This window comes from Lathyrus oleraceus, chromosome 7, assembly GCF_024323335.1.
Source record: "Lathyrus oleraceus cultivar Zhongwan6 chromosome 7, CAAS_Psat_ZW6_1.0, whole genome shotgun sequence".
Taxonomy (NCBI): Eukaryota; Viridiplantae; Streptophyta; class Magnoliopsida; order Fabales; family Fabaceae; genus Lathyrus; species Lathyrus oleraceus.
In genome coordinates this window covers 99,244,984-99,262,064 of record NC_066585.1, presented here as the reverse complement: position 1 = coordinate 99,262,064, position 17,081 = coordinate 99,244,984, and the positions used below count along the sequence as shown (strand labels likewise).

At 38.3% G+C, this 17,081-nt stretch overlaps 1 protein-coding gene and 1 non-coding gene across 2 annotated transcripts; both read left to right on the top strand.

The window, feature by feature from the left end:
* Nucleotides 1–357: 357 nt before the first annotated feature.
* LOC127102229 (uncharacterized) lies at nucleotides 358–885 on the top strand. Its single transcript, XM_051039629.1, has one exon. It carries the CDS (start codon nucleotides 358–360, stop codon nucleotides 883–885), a length of 528 nt encoding a protein of 175 aa, XP_050895586.1.
* A 15,268-nt stretch (nucleotides 886–16,153) lies between these two features.
* On the top strand, nucleotides 16,154–16,262 carry LOC127109420 (small nucleolar RNA R71). The gene has a single exon (XR_007796713.1). It is a non-coding gene; the product is annotated as a small nucleolar RNA R71 (small nucleolar RNA).
* Nucleotides 16,263–17,081: the final 819 nt, after the last annotated feature.

Sequence of the window (17,081 nt, the reverse complement as noted above, 5' to 3'; positions counted from 1 at the left end):
TGAGACTTCAAAATGTCTCAAGTTTGAGAATGGGCTGAGACCAGAGATCAAACAAGGTATTGGATACCAACAGATTCGTAGGTATGCTGAACTGGTGAATAAGAGTAGAATCTATAATGAGGATAGTAGAGCCCGGTCTGCTTACTATAATAGTATTAGTGAGAAGAAAGGGAAGGGACATTTAGAGGGAACCCTTATGTAACTCCAGTTGACAAAGGGAAGCAGAAGGCTTCAGATGGGAAGAAGACAAGTGGGGGAGGGGCTCCTGCTTCTGTCAAGTGCTTCAAGTGTGGCGGGTTGGGACACCGTGCTAATGAATGTAATAATAAGGTTTTGAGATGTTACAATTATGGAAAAATGGGTCACCGTGTTGCAGAGTGTAAGAATGATGGTCCGACTTGTTATAATTGTGGTGAACAGGGTCATATCAGTACACAATGTCAAAAGCCAAAGAAGACGGTCGGTACTGCTGCCCAGATTAATGGTAGAGTGTTTACCTTGAGTGGTTCAGAGGTTCCCAAGACAGATAACTTGATCAAAGGTACTTGTTTCATTAACAACATTGAGTTAATTGATATTATTGATACTGGTGCTACTCATTCGTTTATTTCTCTTGAGTGTGCTACGGGGTTGGGTTTAAAATTATCTCCTTTGGTTGGGAGTATGGTTATCGATACCCCGACTAATGGTTCGGTGACTACTGCGTTAGTCTGTTTGAGTTGTCCTTTCATCATTTATGGTAAGAATTTTGCGATGGACTTGGTTTGTCTACCTTTGCATCAAATCAATATTATTCTTGGAATGAACTGGTTAGAGTTCAACTATGTTCATATCAACTACTACAACAAAACCGTGAGGTTCCCAGAGTTTGGTGATTGTGGATAGCTGATGTTTTTATCTGCTAAGCAAGTAGAAGAACTCTTAGAAGATGAGGCTCAGATGTTTGCAATGTTTTCATCATTGCAAGTCGACAATAAGGCTGCGAGTGTTGATCTGCCTATTGTGTGCAATTTCCCAGATGTATTTCCAGATGATATTAGTGTCTTGCCACCAGAGCGTGAGATTGAGTTTTCCATTGATGTGGTACCTGGTACTAATCCTGTTTCGATGGCTCCGTATAGGATGTCAGCTTCAGAATTGGGTGAATTGAAGAAACAGTTAGAAGAGTTGCTTGAGAAGAATTTTGTTCAACCAAGTGTTTCTCCATGGGGTGCGCCAGTGTTGTTAGTTAAGAAAAAGGACGGCAGTATGAGGTTATGTGTTGACTACAAACAATTGAATAAAGTTACTATCAAAAATAAGTATCCTCTTCCGAGAATTGATGATCTGATGGATCAATTGGTGGGTGCTTGTATGTTCAGCAAGATAGATTTGAGGTCAGGTTATCATCAGATTCGTATGAAACCAGACGACATTCCGAAGACTGCATTCAGGACAAGGTATGGTCATTATGAGTATACAGTAATGCTATTTGGAGTGTCTAATGCGCCAGGTGTGTTCATGGAGTATATGAATAGGATTTTCCATCCTTATCTGGATCAATTTGTGGTCGTATTCATCGAAGACATCTTAATATATTCTAAGTCAGAGGAAGAACATGTGGATCATCTAAACATTGTATTGTAGGTGTTGAGGGACAAGAAGCTTTATGCCAAGTTGTCCAAGTGTGAATTCTGGTTAAAAGAAGTGAGTTTCCTTGGCCATGTGATTTCTAGTGGAGGAATTGTTGTTGATCCGTCGAAAGTTGATGCTGTGTTGCAGTGGGAGACTCCAAAGTCTGCTACTGAGATTCGAAGTTTCCTTGGCTTGGCTGGTTATTACCGTAGGTTTATAGAAGGCTTTTCAAAGATAGCAATTCCTTTGACTCAATTGACTCGAAAGGGTCAAGCTTATGTGTGGGATGTTGCATGTGAAAAGAGTTTTGTAGAACTCAAGAAGAAATTGACGAGTGCTCCAGTTTTGATCTTGCCTAATCCGAATGAGTCTTTTGTAGTATATTGTGATGCATCAGAGATGGGTCTTGGTGGTGTACTGATGCAAAATGGCCAGGTTGTTGCTTATGCTTCCAGACAACTGAAGGTTCATGAAAGAAATTATCCTACACATGACTTAGAGTTGGCAACTATGGTTTTTGTTTTGAAGATTTGGAGGCATTATCTTTTTGGATCTAGGTTCAAAGTGTTCAGTGATCACAAGAGCCTGAAGTATCTGTTTGATCAGAAAGAGTTGAATATGAGGCAGAGGAGATAGCTTGAACTTCTGAAGGATTATGATTTTGAATTGAGTTACCATATGGGTAAGGCTAATGTTGTAGCTGATGCATTGAGTAGGAAGTCCTTACATATGTCAATGCTTATGGCTCGAGAGTTAGAACTGATTGAACAATTCAGAGATATGAGTCTAGTGTGTGAAGAGACTCCTAACAGTGTGAAATTGGGTATGCTGAAGTTGACTAGTGGTATTCTCGAAGAAATCAGAGGAAGCCAAAAATCTAATTTGGGTTTGGTAGATCATCTCACGTTAATCAACCAAGGTAACGACGGTGATTTTCAGGTTGATGAGAATGATGTGATGAGGTTTAGAGGTAGGGTGTGTATTCCAGATGTGCCAAAAATTAAGAAGAGCATTCTTGAGGAGGGTCACAGAAGTGGGTTAAGTATTCACCCCGATGCCACAAAAATGTATCAAGACTTGAAGAAATTGTTTTGGTGGCCAGGAATGAAGAAGGAAGTAGCTGAGTTTGTGTATGCTTGTTTGATTTGTCAGAAGTCGAAGATTGAACATCAGAAACCATTGGGCCTGATGCAACCGTTGAATATTCTAGAGTGGAAATGGGATAGCATTTCCATGGATTTTGTGACAGGTATGCCGAAGACTTCGAAGGGATGCAATTCAATTTGGGTGATTATTGATAGATTGACAAAATCGGTTCATTTTATACCAATGAGGATCTGTTATTCTTTGCAGAAGCTGGCCGAGTTGTATATTGATGAGATTGTGAAACTGCATGGTATTCCTTCAAGTATTGTGTCTGATAGAGATCCGAGATTCACATCGAGGTTCTGGGAGAGTTTCCAGACAACTTTGGGTACTAAGTTAAGGTTGAGTTCTGCTTATCATCCACAGAGAGAACTATCCAGTCGTTGGAAGATTTGCTGAGGGCTTGTGTGCTAGAACAAGGAGGTGCTTGGGATAACTACTTGTCGTTGATTGAGTTTACCTACAATAATAGTTATCATTCCAGTATTGGAATGGCACCATACGAGGCATTGTATGGTAGGAGGTGTAGGACTCCTTTGTGTTGGTATGAGTCAGGCGAGAGTGTTGTGCTCGGACCTGAGATTGTTCACCAGACGACCAAAAAGATCAAGATGATCCAAGAAAAGATGAGAGCATCGCAGAGTCGTTAAAAAAGTTACCATGACAAGAGAAGGAAAGCACTTGAGTTTCAGGAGGGGGATCACATTTTTTCGAGAGTTACGCCAGTAATGGATGTTGGTCGAGCTTTGAAGTCTTGAAAGCTCACACCGCGTTTTGTTGGTCCGTATCAAATTTTACAGAGGATAGGAGAGGTGGCCTATCGGATTGCTTTACCGCCGTTGCTTGCTAATCTTTATGATGTGTTTCATGTGTCTCAGTTGAGGAGATACATTTCGGATCCGTCTCATGTGATCCAAGTGGATGATGTACAAGTGAGAGATAACCTGACTGTGGAGGCATCACCCATGAGGATAGAGGACCGGGAAGTGAAGAAATTGTGGGGTAAAGAGATTTCCCTGGTAAAGGTAGTTTGAGGAGGACCGCCTGGTGGGAGCATGACTCGGGAGCGTGAAGAGCAGATGAGAGAGTCGTATCCGACTCTATTTTCGGCAGGTAATTTTCGAGGACGAAAATTTCTTAAGTGGAGGAGAGTTGTAACACCCCGAATTCAATTAATTAATTAATTTGAATTATTTGGATTTTTATTTGATTAATTGATGTTTTAAATTAATTATTGTGTGATTGTGGGGGTAAGTATCCTTGAAGTAGAGGTATAGAGAGAGTAAGAATTTTTCATACTTCTTAGAAATTAATGGAGTTTTAACTAATTATTAGAATATATAGTATTTTTATTTGAGTAAGAAAAAAAATAGATTAATGAGGTGAATAATTAAAAATAACATGGGTGATAGAAAAATAAGGAATATTAGATTTATTAATAAAACAATAAGAAAATAAAACATGTAGAAAAATTGAGGGCAAGGTTGGAATTAAGGAAAATATGTAGGATAAGAAGGGAAAAACCTAATTATAAGGAAATAGATTTTTGGAATAAAATAGGATTTGGAATAACCTAAAAGAATCCGTACGTATTTTTGGAGAGGCGGAGCAAAAGAGGCAAAGAGGGAGAGTTAGGGTTGGAGAGAAGAATTTCTTAGAAGCTGTTGTCGTTTTTGCTGGAAAATCAAGGTAAGGGGGGAGAAAATTATTCATCTAAATGGATGCTAAATCATGAGAGGGTAGAGAGATTCCCTTAACCTCCAATAAGGATTATTTCTTGTCAAAATTGGATTGCTGAAATTGAAATTAAATAATAATATATGTTGATTCATTTACATATTATATATATATTTCTACTGTAGTGTGCGATATTATTAGATATACACGTTGATACTATAATCACCTTCATTGTTATGGATATTGTAACGTGCTTCACTTTGTTCATAGTGTAATATTCTTATAATATATCAATAAATAAGGATGGTTAATATATGAATGATATTTCAAATTACGGTCGGTTCTACGAACATAAGTTATATATATGAAAGGTATTTTCGTGGCTTTATATTTCCATGAACTTAATAATAAGAATACAGTAACGTGTAACGTTTCGTTTTGAGTACAGTACAATGAATTTATTGATCGCGACTTTATGAGTCGAATTGGGGTACTAACTGCAAGTGCACAGTTCTATCGCGTAGTTTTAAAAGATATCGATCCCACAGGGACTTATGAATCGATATACCGTTTTCTAAGGTTACTTCGTAAAGCTAAGGCGGATGATACTTTGATTGTTTGGGGGAAGGGTTAAAACTAAAATAAGATCTAGGTTAAATATCAATTAAACGGATATCGGTATGTAGTTCGTCGTAATTAGGGAATCAAGTCTTCGTTGGTTTCTTGGTTTTAAAATAAATCTTTTCAGTGGACACCATTGATTAAAAGTCTTCTCTCAAACTCTCGCTCTGTTGAATAGACCGTGACTTTAAATTAACGTAGCTGTCACTTATTAGTTAAGTCCAAAATCACTTTTTGAAAACAATAGAATCTATAGAAACTCTTTTTAAGAAAATACTAATCGTTTAAACACCCTCGTCTCAAACTCTCGCTCTGTTGACTTAGATTATATAATTAAATTCAAATGCTTAACTCTCGTTCTCACATTTAACTTTTAAAAATACTTTTTGAAAAAGGTTAGAATTTAATTAACTCTAAAAATTGCTTTCGCCCTGATCTAGAATTAATGTCCAATTTACACTGTCCAGTTAAAAACTCAAACTTTCGTTCTATTGATTTTAACTTCTTTAGTCTTTTACTCTCGTACAAAAACCTTGGTATTAAACCTGTAAATTGAAACCATAAAAAGAGTGATTTTATTTTTTAAACGTAATTAAGCCAACTTAGTTTTGATTCCTTCATTCCGCTTACTTTACATACCGATACCTAAATAAATTAGCCGGACATGCTAAACAGATCTAAACAATCATCATGCTTAAATAAATCCATCTCAGGCAAACAATATAAATAAACAACAATGCAGGGCATATATAAATTCAAACAATAATTAAAGAACCTGAATAATTAATGGCAATCTTGAACACTCCACCACAGACCGGTTGGATTTGTTCTTGAATTCTTCAATCGGACAGGAAAATAAAAAGTGAAGGAATAAAAATCTAGGATCTAACGTAAGGTTAGATCCAGCAAAAGATACACAATAGCTTCCGGTGTAGAAACTATTGTGTGAAAAATTAATTAAGTGCTGAAAGATTGACTGGAAAAGAAAAATAAAAATTGCAAATAAAGGTAGAATGCTGAAAAAAAATAGAAAGTAGTAAAAATAAAACTATGCCAAAAACTGGGAAAAATTCTGAACTTTTTAGGGTTCCATAATTGGTCCTATTTATACTAATCCACTTAATTAACCGTTTGCAAAAGTGCCTTGCGTAATTGGTCTTCACGTTTTCGGAGTCAAGCGGAAGAATAGGCATCAACGTGCCTCTGTTGCGTTTCTGAGGCCAAAAAATATAGGAGAATGGTGTGACGTCCGTCACACCATGTGTTACGCTCGTAACACAAGGCAGCAGGGCGTGACACTCGTCACACCTTGTGTGGCGGTCGTCACAGGCTCAGCGCTCATGGCTTGTAGTTTTGGGCCGGGCTTTAGTGAAATTGCTTCTCTTTGTTCCTTTTTGCACCTCCTTTTCTTCCTTTTTCACTTATGCTTCAAATAAGCTACCTGAGATAAACAGAAGGAAAATCGAGTAGTATCGAATAAAATGAAATAAATTGAAGCGAATAATAATATAATTTAATTAAATCGAGTCCCAGAATGTGATATTATTTCATGTTATCAAACTCCCCCATACTTAGACCTTTGCTTGTCCTCAAGCAAGATACAGTATAGAAATCGTTTAAAAATTTAGCCAGATGAAATTTCAAAACACACATCAATTCGTACCAGGTTGCAAGTAAACCTTGTTTAGAAATAACTTGAGTTTAATCTTGACATCAAGAACTACCGTTACATCCTCAGATAACCTCACTTTATGCAAACTAGTTCGAGTCATGCTATTATAACCAGCCTAGTTCTTTTTCTCTTATTTCACCCGTTTTTATTCTAGCGAAATCACATTAAGCCCTTTATCGTTTCGCGCACATAGTGGAGTGACCGGTTAGTGATTCTGATCTTCTTTTTAGCTTGAAGCTCTGGTACATTAGTCGGATAACTTCATTTCTTGGTCCATTGCAAATTGCGGGGGATCGGACCGTAGTCCGCCCTACCAAGTTCAGCACCAAATACCTGCTGAACCAACTCATAATGGATCTTTCGTATTATGTTTTTGTATGATCTGCAACCTTTAGATTAAAATGATGGTAAGGATCACCTAACTTAGTTAGTGCATTTCCTGATATATATATATATATATATATATAATATATATATATATATATATATATATATATATATATATATATATATATATATATATATATTTATATATATATATATATAATATATATATATATAATATATATATATATTATATATATATATATATATATTTTTTATTTTTTATTTGGGAATCATTCACTTATATTCATCGGCCCTCCACGTAGTTTGCTATTAAGATGGTGCTGACTTCTTGTATAAACTACTCGGGGTTACTATAAAGTTAAAAGTCCAGGGACTTGTATAACAGGTACCTTTCTGATCTAACATGTTGAGGTTTGTTTAGAGCGTTGGGGCGGTACGGTAATAATTGTCTTGATTTCACTCAAGTTTGATAAAATAAACAACCTTTATATTTATTGATTGTGTTAAATTTTGTTATGGCTCAAGAAAATTGAGGGGAATAGATAATGGAAATTTTTCACACTAGGGACTTAATTTAGAATAAATATATATTATAATAAATAAATAAATAAATTAAATATATATATATATATATATATATATATATATATATATTTTATATTAAATTAAATAAGAAAGAGAAATAACAATGACAAGGGAAAGATAACATACTTGAAAAGGGAAGATTTAAAGAACAAGGTTTTTCCCCCCACACTTAAATGAGACATTGTCCCCAATGTTTCAAAGAAAACAAAAGAAATAGAAAAGAGAGAAAAAACTAAAATCAATGCTGCCTGCCGCCCCTGGTTCTTGGACCTGGTGATCGTTGACGTACGTCTAAGTCGTCAAACCTGCTGAGCAACTCAGCAAACCGCTGGTCGGTTATGGCATTTCTGGCTTCCTGTTGTTGTTGCATCTGGCGCATCATCTGCATCACTTCGAGATTCTACGCTTGCATACCATCGATAGCATCCATGATGTCGTCGTTGGTTGCTGGCCTTCTTCGTCGACGATGTCGTGAGGATGGACCAGCTGCATTATCGGAAGGGTTGAGCGGAACTGATTGTTGTGCAGGAACCTGATCACCTTGCTCCATTTCTGCAAACTCGTCTGAAGGCGGGTTTGCTTGCATAGGTTCGGTAGCTTCGGGAGCATTCAGATCATAGATGTGGCGGTTGGGATTGGTGACATCTGTTAGGGCAATGTTGGGTAAAACAATGCTTGGGACTTCCTGGTTGTTCACCATAAGGTAATACCCTCCGCCTACCCTGTTTTTGATTAGGCGGCTGGACCGACAGTAGCTTATATCCATCAATAGGGGTGGGAAGGATTGTAAATTCTGAAGTCAATCCCCAAGATTTAAGCCAAGTGCTATGGTGGTGATTAATCCACCGATTACAAAAGGTTGACGGCCTCTAGCACATATGGTACGGATATGATGAAATAGGAAGGAGGCAACGTTTACCTGTGTATCTGCTGCAAAGATGCAGTGGAGGAAAAATAATTCCTTGGCGTTGACTTTGCTGTTGTTCGGTCGACCAAAAATAGTGTTTTGCAGGATGCAGATGAAGTACCGGATGGTTGGGTTATGTATATGCGAAGCAAGTAATACATCCCAGTTGTTGGTTTCCACACCGGAAATTTTTCTAAAGAGGTCGAAGGCGTTTATATGCCACTGGGAGTTCGGAGGTATCCTAGGGTGAACTTGACCTTCTACAGGGAATTGTAGCATGGTGCTCAATTGGTTTTGGGATAGGGAGTACTCGGTGTTGAACATTCGGAAGGTTGCGGTACCGGTTAAGTACTCGTCTTCACTGGTAGGAGTGTTGTACGAATAAGAACTTAAAAATTCTAAGGTGAGAGCGGGGTAGGTAGGTTGATTATGAGTGCAAAGAAAGGTTAAATCAGCGAGGCGGAGCATTCATTCTATACCTTGAAGTAATCCTAATTCTTGTAAACAATTTAAATCAGGATACCTGGTGGATTGGACGCCTCGCTGTTGGAAACGCTCAAACTGCTCCCTTTGATAATTTTCATCTTCGGATCGGAAAATGATATTTCCGAAATCTTGGTTTCCCGCCATACCGATAAGTGGTTTGAAAGAGGTAATAAGGGGAGAATGGAAATGAAATTGATTTTATAGAATGGTTTGTGGTGTATGAAGAAAGGTATGGTGGGCATTTATAGGAAAAGATTTGGAAGTTGGAAAGGGAGTGGTTGAAAAGTAAATAAATGTGGGTAAATGTGAATAAATGGGGAAGGTAAAAAGTGGGTGGTGTAATGGTCGTGTCTCCGACGGTTAATAACGTTCACATAGTCTGAAGGTGTCACGCTCGTGACAGGGGTGTTACGGGCGTCACAGACACTTGGTGTGACGACCGTAATGGATTGTGTGACGCTCGTCACACAGTCATTCTTGCAACGTACCTTGTTTTTATCATTATATTTTATTATTGTTATTTTGTTATGCATATGTTTATTTTATTTTGCTATTGTGATATTTTTAAATTGCCTTTCATGCTATTCTACTTTCATAATATATATATATCTTTAATAAGTTATGTGGGTAGCAACAGTAGAGAGCATTATTGATAGATATTGCATAAGTCATAATAAAGTAAAATAAATTAATAGCTTCATAAAATAATCATAATGTAACATTGGAAGACAAAAGCAAACATGCGAAAGAAAAACAAATACTAAAATAATTTGAAACAAAATTAATGAATAACCTAAACTAAAACTAAGTAACTAAGAAAAAACAACATTTATCCATCTGCATGATCTCTGGCCGGAGGAGCAAAGGAGTTAACACGGTTTAGCAACTCGTGGAACTGATTTGTCATATTGTTCATGTATCCCAGAAATTCTTGTCCCATGTTAGCTAACTCTTCTCTGAGGGCGTCTTGTTCTGACATCAAGGCTTGAATGATGGTGTTATAATTATCTCCGGGCACATGATGTCTAGGATCAGGTATTGCCGACTCTTCGGTCGGGATAGGTTGAGGAGGAGGATCAATATCATAATAACCAAATGGTGTCTGAGGGTCAGATTCAGCATAAGGGATCTGGTCGTCACAAATCTCATAGTCCTGGATGGATTCAGTAGATCTAGCAGGAGAGGGTATTCCGTTCAGGTTGTAGAGCCAGTTATTGCGGTTATGAACACTAGTCCTTGGACTAGGCAAGGTGAATATGCAAAGAACTTGGTTGTTAATTATAAGCTCAAACTCTTCAGACCCTAGGTTTTCTATAAACATAGTGTTGAAGAGGAAGGGTATACTCATAGTCGCAATGCCACAAAAGGGCTTAAGTCAAGCATAGGTTGACGTAATCCGATAGCATTACCAATCATGGTTATCAAGCCGCCTATTTGAATTGGTGCTCGTTCGTCTTGGATAAGGCGGTCAAAATTTGCCAACATAAAAGTGGCACGTTTACTGGACGGTTATGGGAAGCACAAAATATGATGAAGAGTTCATCACGTGAAACTGAGGTACTGTTTGACTTCTTCCCAAATAAGGTGTGGGCCAGGATCTTATGGAAATAACGAAAGGCCGGGTTATGTATGTTTCCAGAAAGAAACTCATGTTCCTCGGGATCGTCATTTCTAGTCAAGCTTCCCCAAAAGTGTTCAAGTTCTCTATATTCAAAAAGTTCTTCTTGGCTCACTGTGAATGTATCAAAAGAGGTAGGGAAACCTAAAAGGTTGGTAAAGTCTTGAATGTTAAATTGATACTCCATGTTGAACATTCTGAACTGGATGAAACCTCTGCTTATTCCTTTTCCATGGCTGGGTAGATAGATCAGAGAACTAAGGAATTCTAGAGTCAGTCTCCGGTAAGTGACGAATTGTCTACGGATAAGAGTGGTTTCCCACCCTATTTGACTCAGCAAATACAAGACACTCTCTCTTAGTCCAAGGGCAGTCATTGCCCAGTCATCAGCATACAAACTAGGTAGCATCTCTCTCTCTGCTAGTTCCTCAAACTTTTGTTTCTGAGCTTTCCCTCTGAATTTGATACCCATACGATCAATTTGTCCCATCAGGTTAGTGTTAGCTAGAGAAAAGAAAAGCAAGAGTTTTAGTCAGGATTTGGCCAAATGCCGAAAGAAGAAAAGAATAAATTTTTTATAAGTTAAAATAAATTAAGAATGAATACTAAATAAAATTTAGAAGAATAATTAAAGAAGAAATAAAAATAAAGATAAAGAAAATTTGTGGGTTGTCTCCCACTAAGCGCTTTGTTTAATGTCGCAAGCTCGACATAAACACTATCAAATATAATCTATAAAATTTTGGGGCACTACGTCTAAGTGCAGGACTTATGAATCTTCAATGTTCTCTGCATGATGATAATGTTTTAGACGCTGCCCGTTTACGATAAACGGTTCAATGGATTTTCCTTTAATTTCCACCGCTCCACTGGGAAAAACATTGGTTATTTGGAAGGGACCTGACCATCTAGATCGTAGTTTTCCCGGGAATAACTTTAGCCTAGAGTTGAATAACAGGACTGTATCGCCTTGTTTGAAGTTTTTCCTTGATATGCGCTTATCATGCCATTGTTTTGTTCTTTCTTTGTAGATTCTGGCATTTTCGTAAGCGTCTCGTCTGAGTTCCTCTAATTCGTTTATATCAAGGATTCGCTTTTCACCGGCGGCCTTATAGTTTAAATTTAGATTTTTAATAGCCCAGTAGGCCTTATGTTCTAATTCTACCGGGAGGTGACATGATTTTCCATAAATAAGCTTAAATGGGGTTGTCCCTATGGGAGTTTTGTAAGCGGTTCGATACGCCCATAAACCTTCTGGCAGTTTCAATGACCAGTCTTTCCTTGAGGTGGCGACTGTTTTTTCTAATATTCGTTTGATTTCTCTGTTAGACACTTCCACTTACCCACTGGTTTGAGGATGGTAAGGTGTCGCTACTCTATGCCTTACGCCATACTTAAACAGTAGTTTTTCGAGTACCTTAGATATGAAATGCGATCCACCATCACTGACTACTATTCTTGGGACACCAAATCTTGGAAATATTATATTCTTAAAGAGTCTAGTTACTACTCGTGTGTCGTTTGTTGGAGAAGCTATAGCTTCAATCCATTTTGATACGTAGTCAACTGCTACGAGTATGTACTTGTTACCGAAGGAAGGTGGAAAAGGTCCCATGAAATCTATCCCCCACACGTCGAAAATCTCTACTTCCAAAATGCCCTTTTGTGGCATTTCATCACGTCTAGATATGTTTCCTGTGCGTTGACATTTATCACATTTCTTGATAGCCACATGCACATCCTTCCATATGTTTGGCCAATAAAGACCGGCTTGTAGGATTTTGGAGCAGGTCTTGGATGTACTTGCATGTCCACCATAAGAAGCGGAGTGACAGTGTTGGATTATATTTTCTACCTCTTCTTCAGGTATACACCGACGGAAAATACCATCGGGGCCTCTTTTGAAAAGTAAAGGGTCATCCCAGTAATAGTGTTTTATGTCATAGAAGAATCGTTTCTTTTGCTGGTAGGATAAAGTAGGTGGAACTATTCCGGCAGCTAAATAATTGACGAGATCAGTGTACCATGGTGTAACACATATAGCTAAGGTGGTTTCTACCTGTTTATCAGCTTTATTTTCTTCCAAAGTAGCTATAAGTTTATCGTACGAGAAATCATCGTTGATCGATGTTGTTTTCGGTTCCAGGTTTTCAAGTCTAGAGAGGTGATCTGCTACTACGTTTTCAGTTCCTTTTTTATCTTTGATTTCCAGATCGAACTCTTGTAGCAACAAGATCCACCTTAGGAGTCTAGGTTTAGCATCCTTTTTTGTTAAGAGGTACTTGATAGCAGCGTGGTCGGTGTAAACGATTATTTTAGCTCTGACCAAGTAAGAACGAAACTTATCTAGTGCAAACACTACTGCTAAGAGTTCTTTCTCGGTTGTGGCGTAATTCATTTGTGCTTCATCTAGAGTTCTACTTGCGTAATATATGACGTGAAGCTTTTTATCCTTTCGTTGTCCTAAAACAGCGCCCACGGCGTAATCACTGGCATCACACATTATTTCGAATGGTTCATTCCAATCTGGTGTCTGCATTATGGGTGTGGAGATCAATGCTTGTTTAAGCGTTTGGAATGCTTCTAAACATTTATTGTCGAAGACGAATTCAGCATCCTTCATCAATAGTCCGGTCAAAGGTTTAGTTATTTTAGAGAAGTCTTTAATGAATCGTCGGTAAAAACCGGCATGTCCTAAGAAGCTTCGTACTTCTCTCACAATTTTCGGAGGTTGAAGGTTTTCAATTACTTCTATTTTGGCTTTGTCTACTTCAATTCCTCTATTTGAGATGATGTGTCCTAAAACAATTCCTTCTTGTACCATAAAGTGACATTTTTCCCAATTAAGTACTAGGTTTACTTTTACACATCGTTCTAGAACTCTTTCTAGGTTTTCAAGACATTCTTCAAAGCTTTGTCCGCATACGGAAAAGTCGTCCATAAATACTTCCATGATATTTTTGAGAAAATCGGCGAATATCGCCATCATGCACCTTTGGAAGGTTGCAGGAGCATTGCACAAACTAAACGGCATTCGTCTATAAGCGAAGGTGCCAAAAGGACACGTGAATGTTGTCTTTTCTTGGTCATCAGATGAATTGGTATTTGAAAGAAGCCTGAGTAACTGTCTAGATAGCAGAAATGAGAATGTTTTGCTAATCGTTCTAACATCTGGTCAATGAATGGTAAAGGGACATGATCTTTTCGGGTTGCTTTGTTTAGTTTCCTATAGTCAATGCACATTCTCCATCCCGACTCGATTCGTTTGGTTATAGTTTCTCCTTTTTCATTTTCGATAGCTGTTATACCTCCTTTCTTTGGTACTACGTGTACAGGACTAACCCATTTGCTATCAGATATAAGATATATGATACCTGCCTCTAATAACTTGGTTACTTCCTTCTTTACTACCTCACTCAGGATCGGGTTTAGTCTCCTCTGATGTTCCCTAGAAGTTTTACAGTCTTCTTCTAGCATGATGCGATGCATACAAATAGAAGGACTTATTCCTTTAAGATCGGTGATGTTGTACCCTAGTGCGGTTGGATATTTTCTTAAGATATGTAGGAGTTTTTCGGTTTCGAGCTTTCCTAGGTCTGCATTAACTATCACTGGTCGTTCAAGTTCTAAGTCTAGGAATTCATATCTCAGATTTTTGGGAAGTGTTTTCAGGTCTAGGGTTGGTTTCTTAAGGCATTGCGTAGGGTCCGGTGTTATTGCTAAACATTGGTTGAGTTTGTCTTCTACAAGATAGTCAGACAATTTGTCATTTTCTAACTCTGTTTCTTTTATGCATTCATCGATGATATCCATGAAGTAACATGTATCTTCTATTGCAGGTGCTTTTAAAAATTGGGAAAGAATGAACTCAATTTTTTCTTCTCCTACTTCGAAAGTGAGTCGTCCTCGTTTTACGTCTATGATTGCACCGGCGGTTGCTAAGAATGGTCTTCCCAATATAATGGGTGTAACTTCATCTTCTCTAATGTCCATAATTATAAAATCGGTTGGAATGTAGAATTGACCTATGCGCACGGGAACGTTTTCAAGAATTCCTACAGGATATCTAACAGAACGATCTGCCAGTTGCACAGACATTTTAGTTGGTCTTAATTCTCCCATTTCAAGTCTCTTGCATATGGATAAAGGCATAACACTAATACCGGCTCCTAAATCGCATAAGGCTTTATCTATGACAAATTTTCCTATGTGACAGGGTATAGAGAAACTACCCGGATCTTTAAGTTTATGAGGCATATTCTGGATTATAGCGCTACATTCAGCAGTGAGTGTAACAGTTTCGCTATCTTCAAGTTTCCTTTTATTAGAAAGAATTTCTTTTAAGAACTTAGCATATGAGGGCATCTGCGTAATAGCTTCTGTAAACGGAATTGTGACGTTTAATTGTTTTAGTAGGTCAACAAATTTTTTAAATTGGCCCGCATCTTTGGTTTTAATAAGCCTTTGAGGGTAAGGGATAGGTGGTTTATAAGGTGGTGGAGGTACATAAGGTTCTTTCTTTTCTACGGTTTCCTTGTTACTCTCTTCCTTTTCCTTAGGTGTACTTTCTTCCTCAGTTGACTTTTTAGAGTTGTGGTTTTCATTTCTTGGATCTACTGGTCCTTCCACTTCCGTTCCACTTCTTAGTATGATTGCATGAGCGTGGCTTTTCGGGTTAGGTTGGGGCTGTCCAGGAAATGTACCAGTTGGGGCAACAGTAGGCGCTTGTTGTTGAGCTACTTGTGATATTTGTGTTTCCAGCATTTTATTATGGGTAGCCAAGGCATCTACTTTACTTGCTAGTTGTTTGATTTGTTCGCTAGTGTGTATATTCTGGTTTAAGAAATCTTTATTGGTTTGCTGTTGAGAAGCTATGAAGTTCTCCATCATTATTTCCAAGTTGGATTTCCTAGGAACATTATTGTTAGGTGTAGATGGGATCGGCTTTTGATATCCAGGAGGTATAGCTGGGGCTTGATTTGGAGCTTGTCCTGGTGCGTATAAAGCATTATTATTCTTATATGAAAAATTAGGATGATTCTTCCAGTTTGAGTTATAGGTGTGTGAGTAGGGATTTCCTTGAGCATAATTCACTTGCTCTGCTTGGATTCCTGTTAGGAGTTGACAATCTGCAGGAGTGTGACCTTGGATTCCACAGACTTCGCAATTCTGAGTTGCGGCAACTCCGGTGGTTGGAGGTGATACATTCAAACTTTCAATTTTCTGGGCAATGGCTTCCACTTTTGCATTTACATGATCAAGGCTACTTATCTCGTACATGCCACTTTTCGTTTGAGGTTTCTCTACCATTTCTCGGTCGCTTCTCCACTGATAATGGTTTTGGGCCATGCTTTCGATAAGTTGATAAGCATCGGCATAAGGTTTATCCATAAGTGAACCACCTGCTGCGGCGTCTATTGTTAACCTTGTGTTGTACAAGAGACCATTATAGAAGGTATGAATCACTAACTAGTCCTCTAAACCATGGTGTGGACAAAGTCTCATCATGTCTTTGTATCTTTTTCCCATGCTTCGAAAAGAGACTCGTTATCTTTCTGTTTAAATCCATTTATCTGGGCTCTCAACATAGCTGTTTTGCTTGGAGGAAAATATCGGGCAAGGAAGACTTTCTTCAACTCGTTCCATGTGGTAACTGAGTTGGAAGGAAGAGATTGAAGCCATCTTCTAGCTTTATCTCTTAACGAGAAAGGAAAAAGACGAAGTCGAATTGCCTCTGAAGTGACACCATTAGCTTTAACAGTATCAGCGTATTGGACAAATACGGATAAATGAAGGTTTGGATCCTCGGTGAGATTTCCAGAGAATTGATTCTGTTGCACTGCCTATAGCAGCGAAGGCTTAAGTTCGAAGTTGTTTGCTTCGATTGCGGGTGGAGCAATACTCGAATGCGGCTCATCTTGCGATGGAGCGGCGTAATCTCGAAGAGCACGAGCTGGTTCTGCCATCTCGGGTATCGGTGAAGGAAGAAGATTTTTGATATCAGGAATTTCGATAGGAGGGAGATTGTTTGCAGCACGATATTCCCGAATTCGTCGTAAGACTCAGAGATATAGTTCGATGTCGTTGATTCGTAAGTAAAACGGCTCGCCTTGTGAGCGAGTGTGTGGCATACAAATCAACAAAAAAAAGAAGAAATAAAAATTGCTTTAGTCTCTACAGCGTAACAGAAGAGTTACGATATCGACTAAATAAAAGTCCCCGACAACGGCGCCAAAAACTTGATCGCGACTTTATGAGTCGAATTGGGGTACTAACTGCAAGTGCACAGTTCTATCGCGTAGTTTTAAAAGATATCGATCCCACAGGGACTTATGAATCGATATACCGTTTTCTAAGGTTACTTCGTAAAGCTAAGGCGGATGATACTTTGATTGTTTGGGGGAAGG

Excerpts from the sequence above, each read along its gene's own strand:
- LOC127102229 (XM_051039629.1), top strand. The coding sequence starts at position 358 with ATGGGTCACCGTGTTGCAGAGTGTAAGAATGATGGTCCGACTTGTTAT.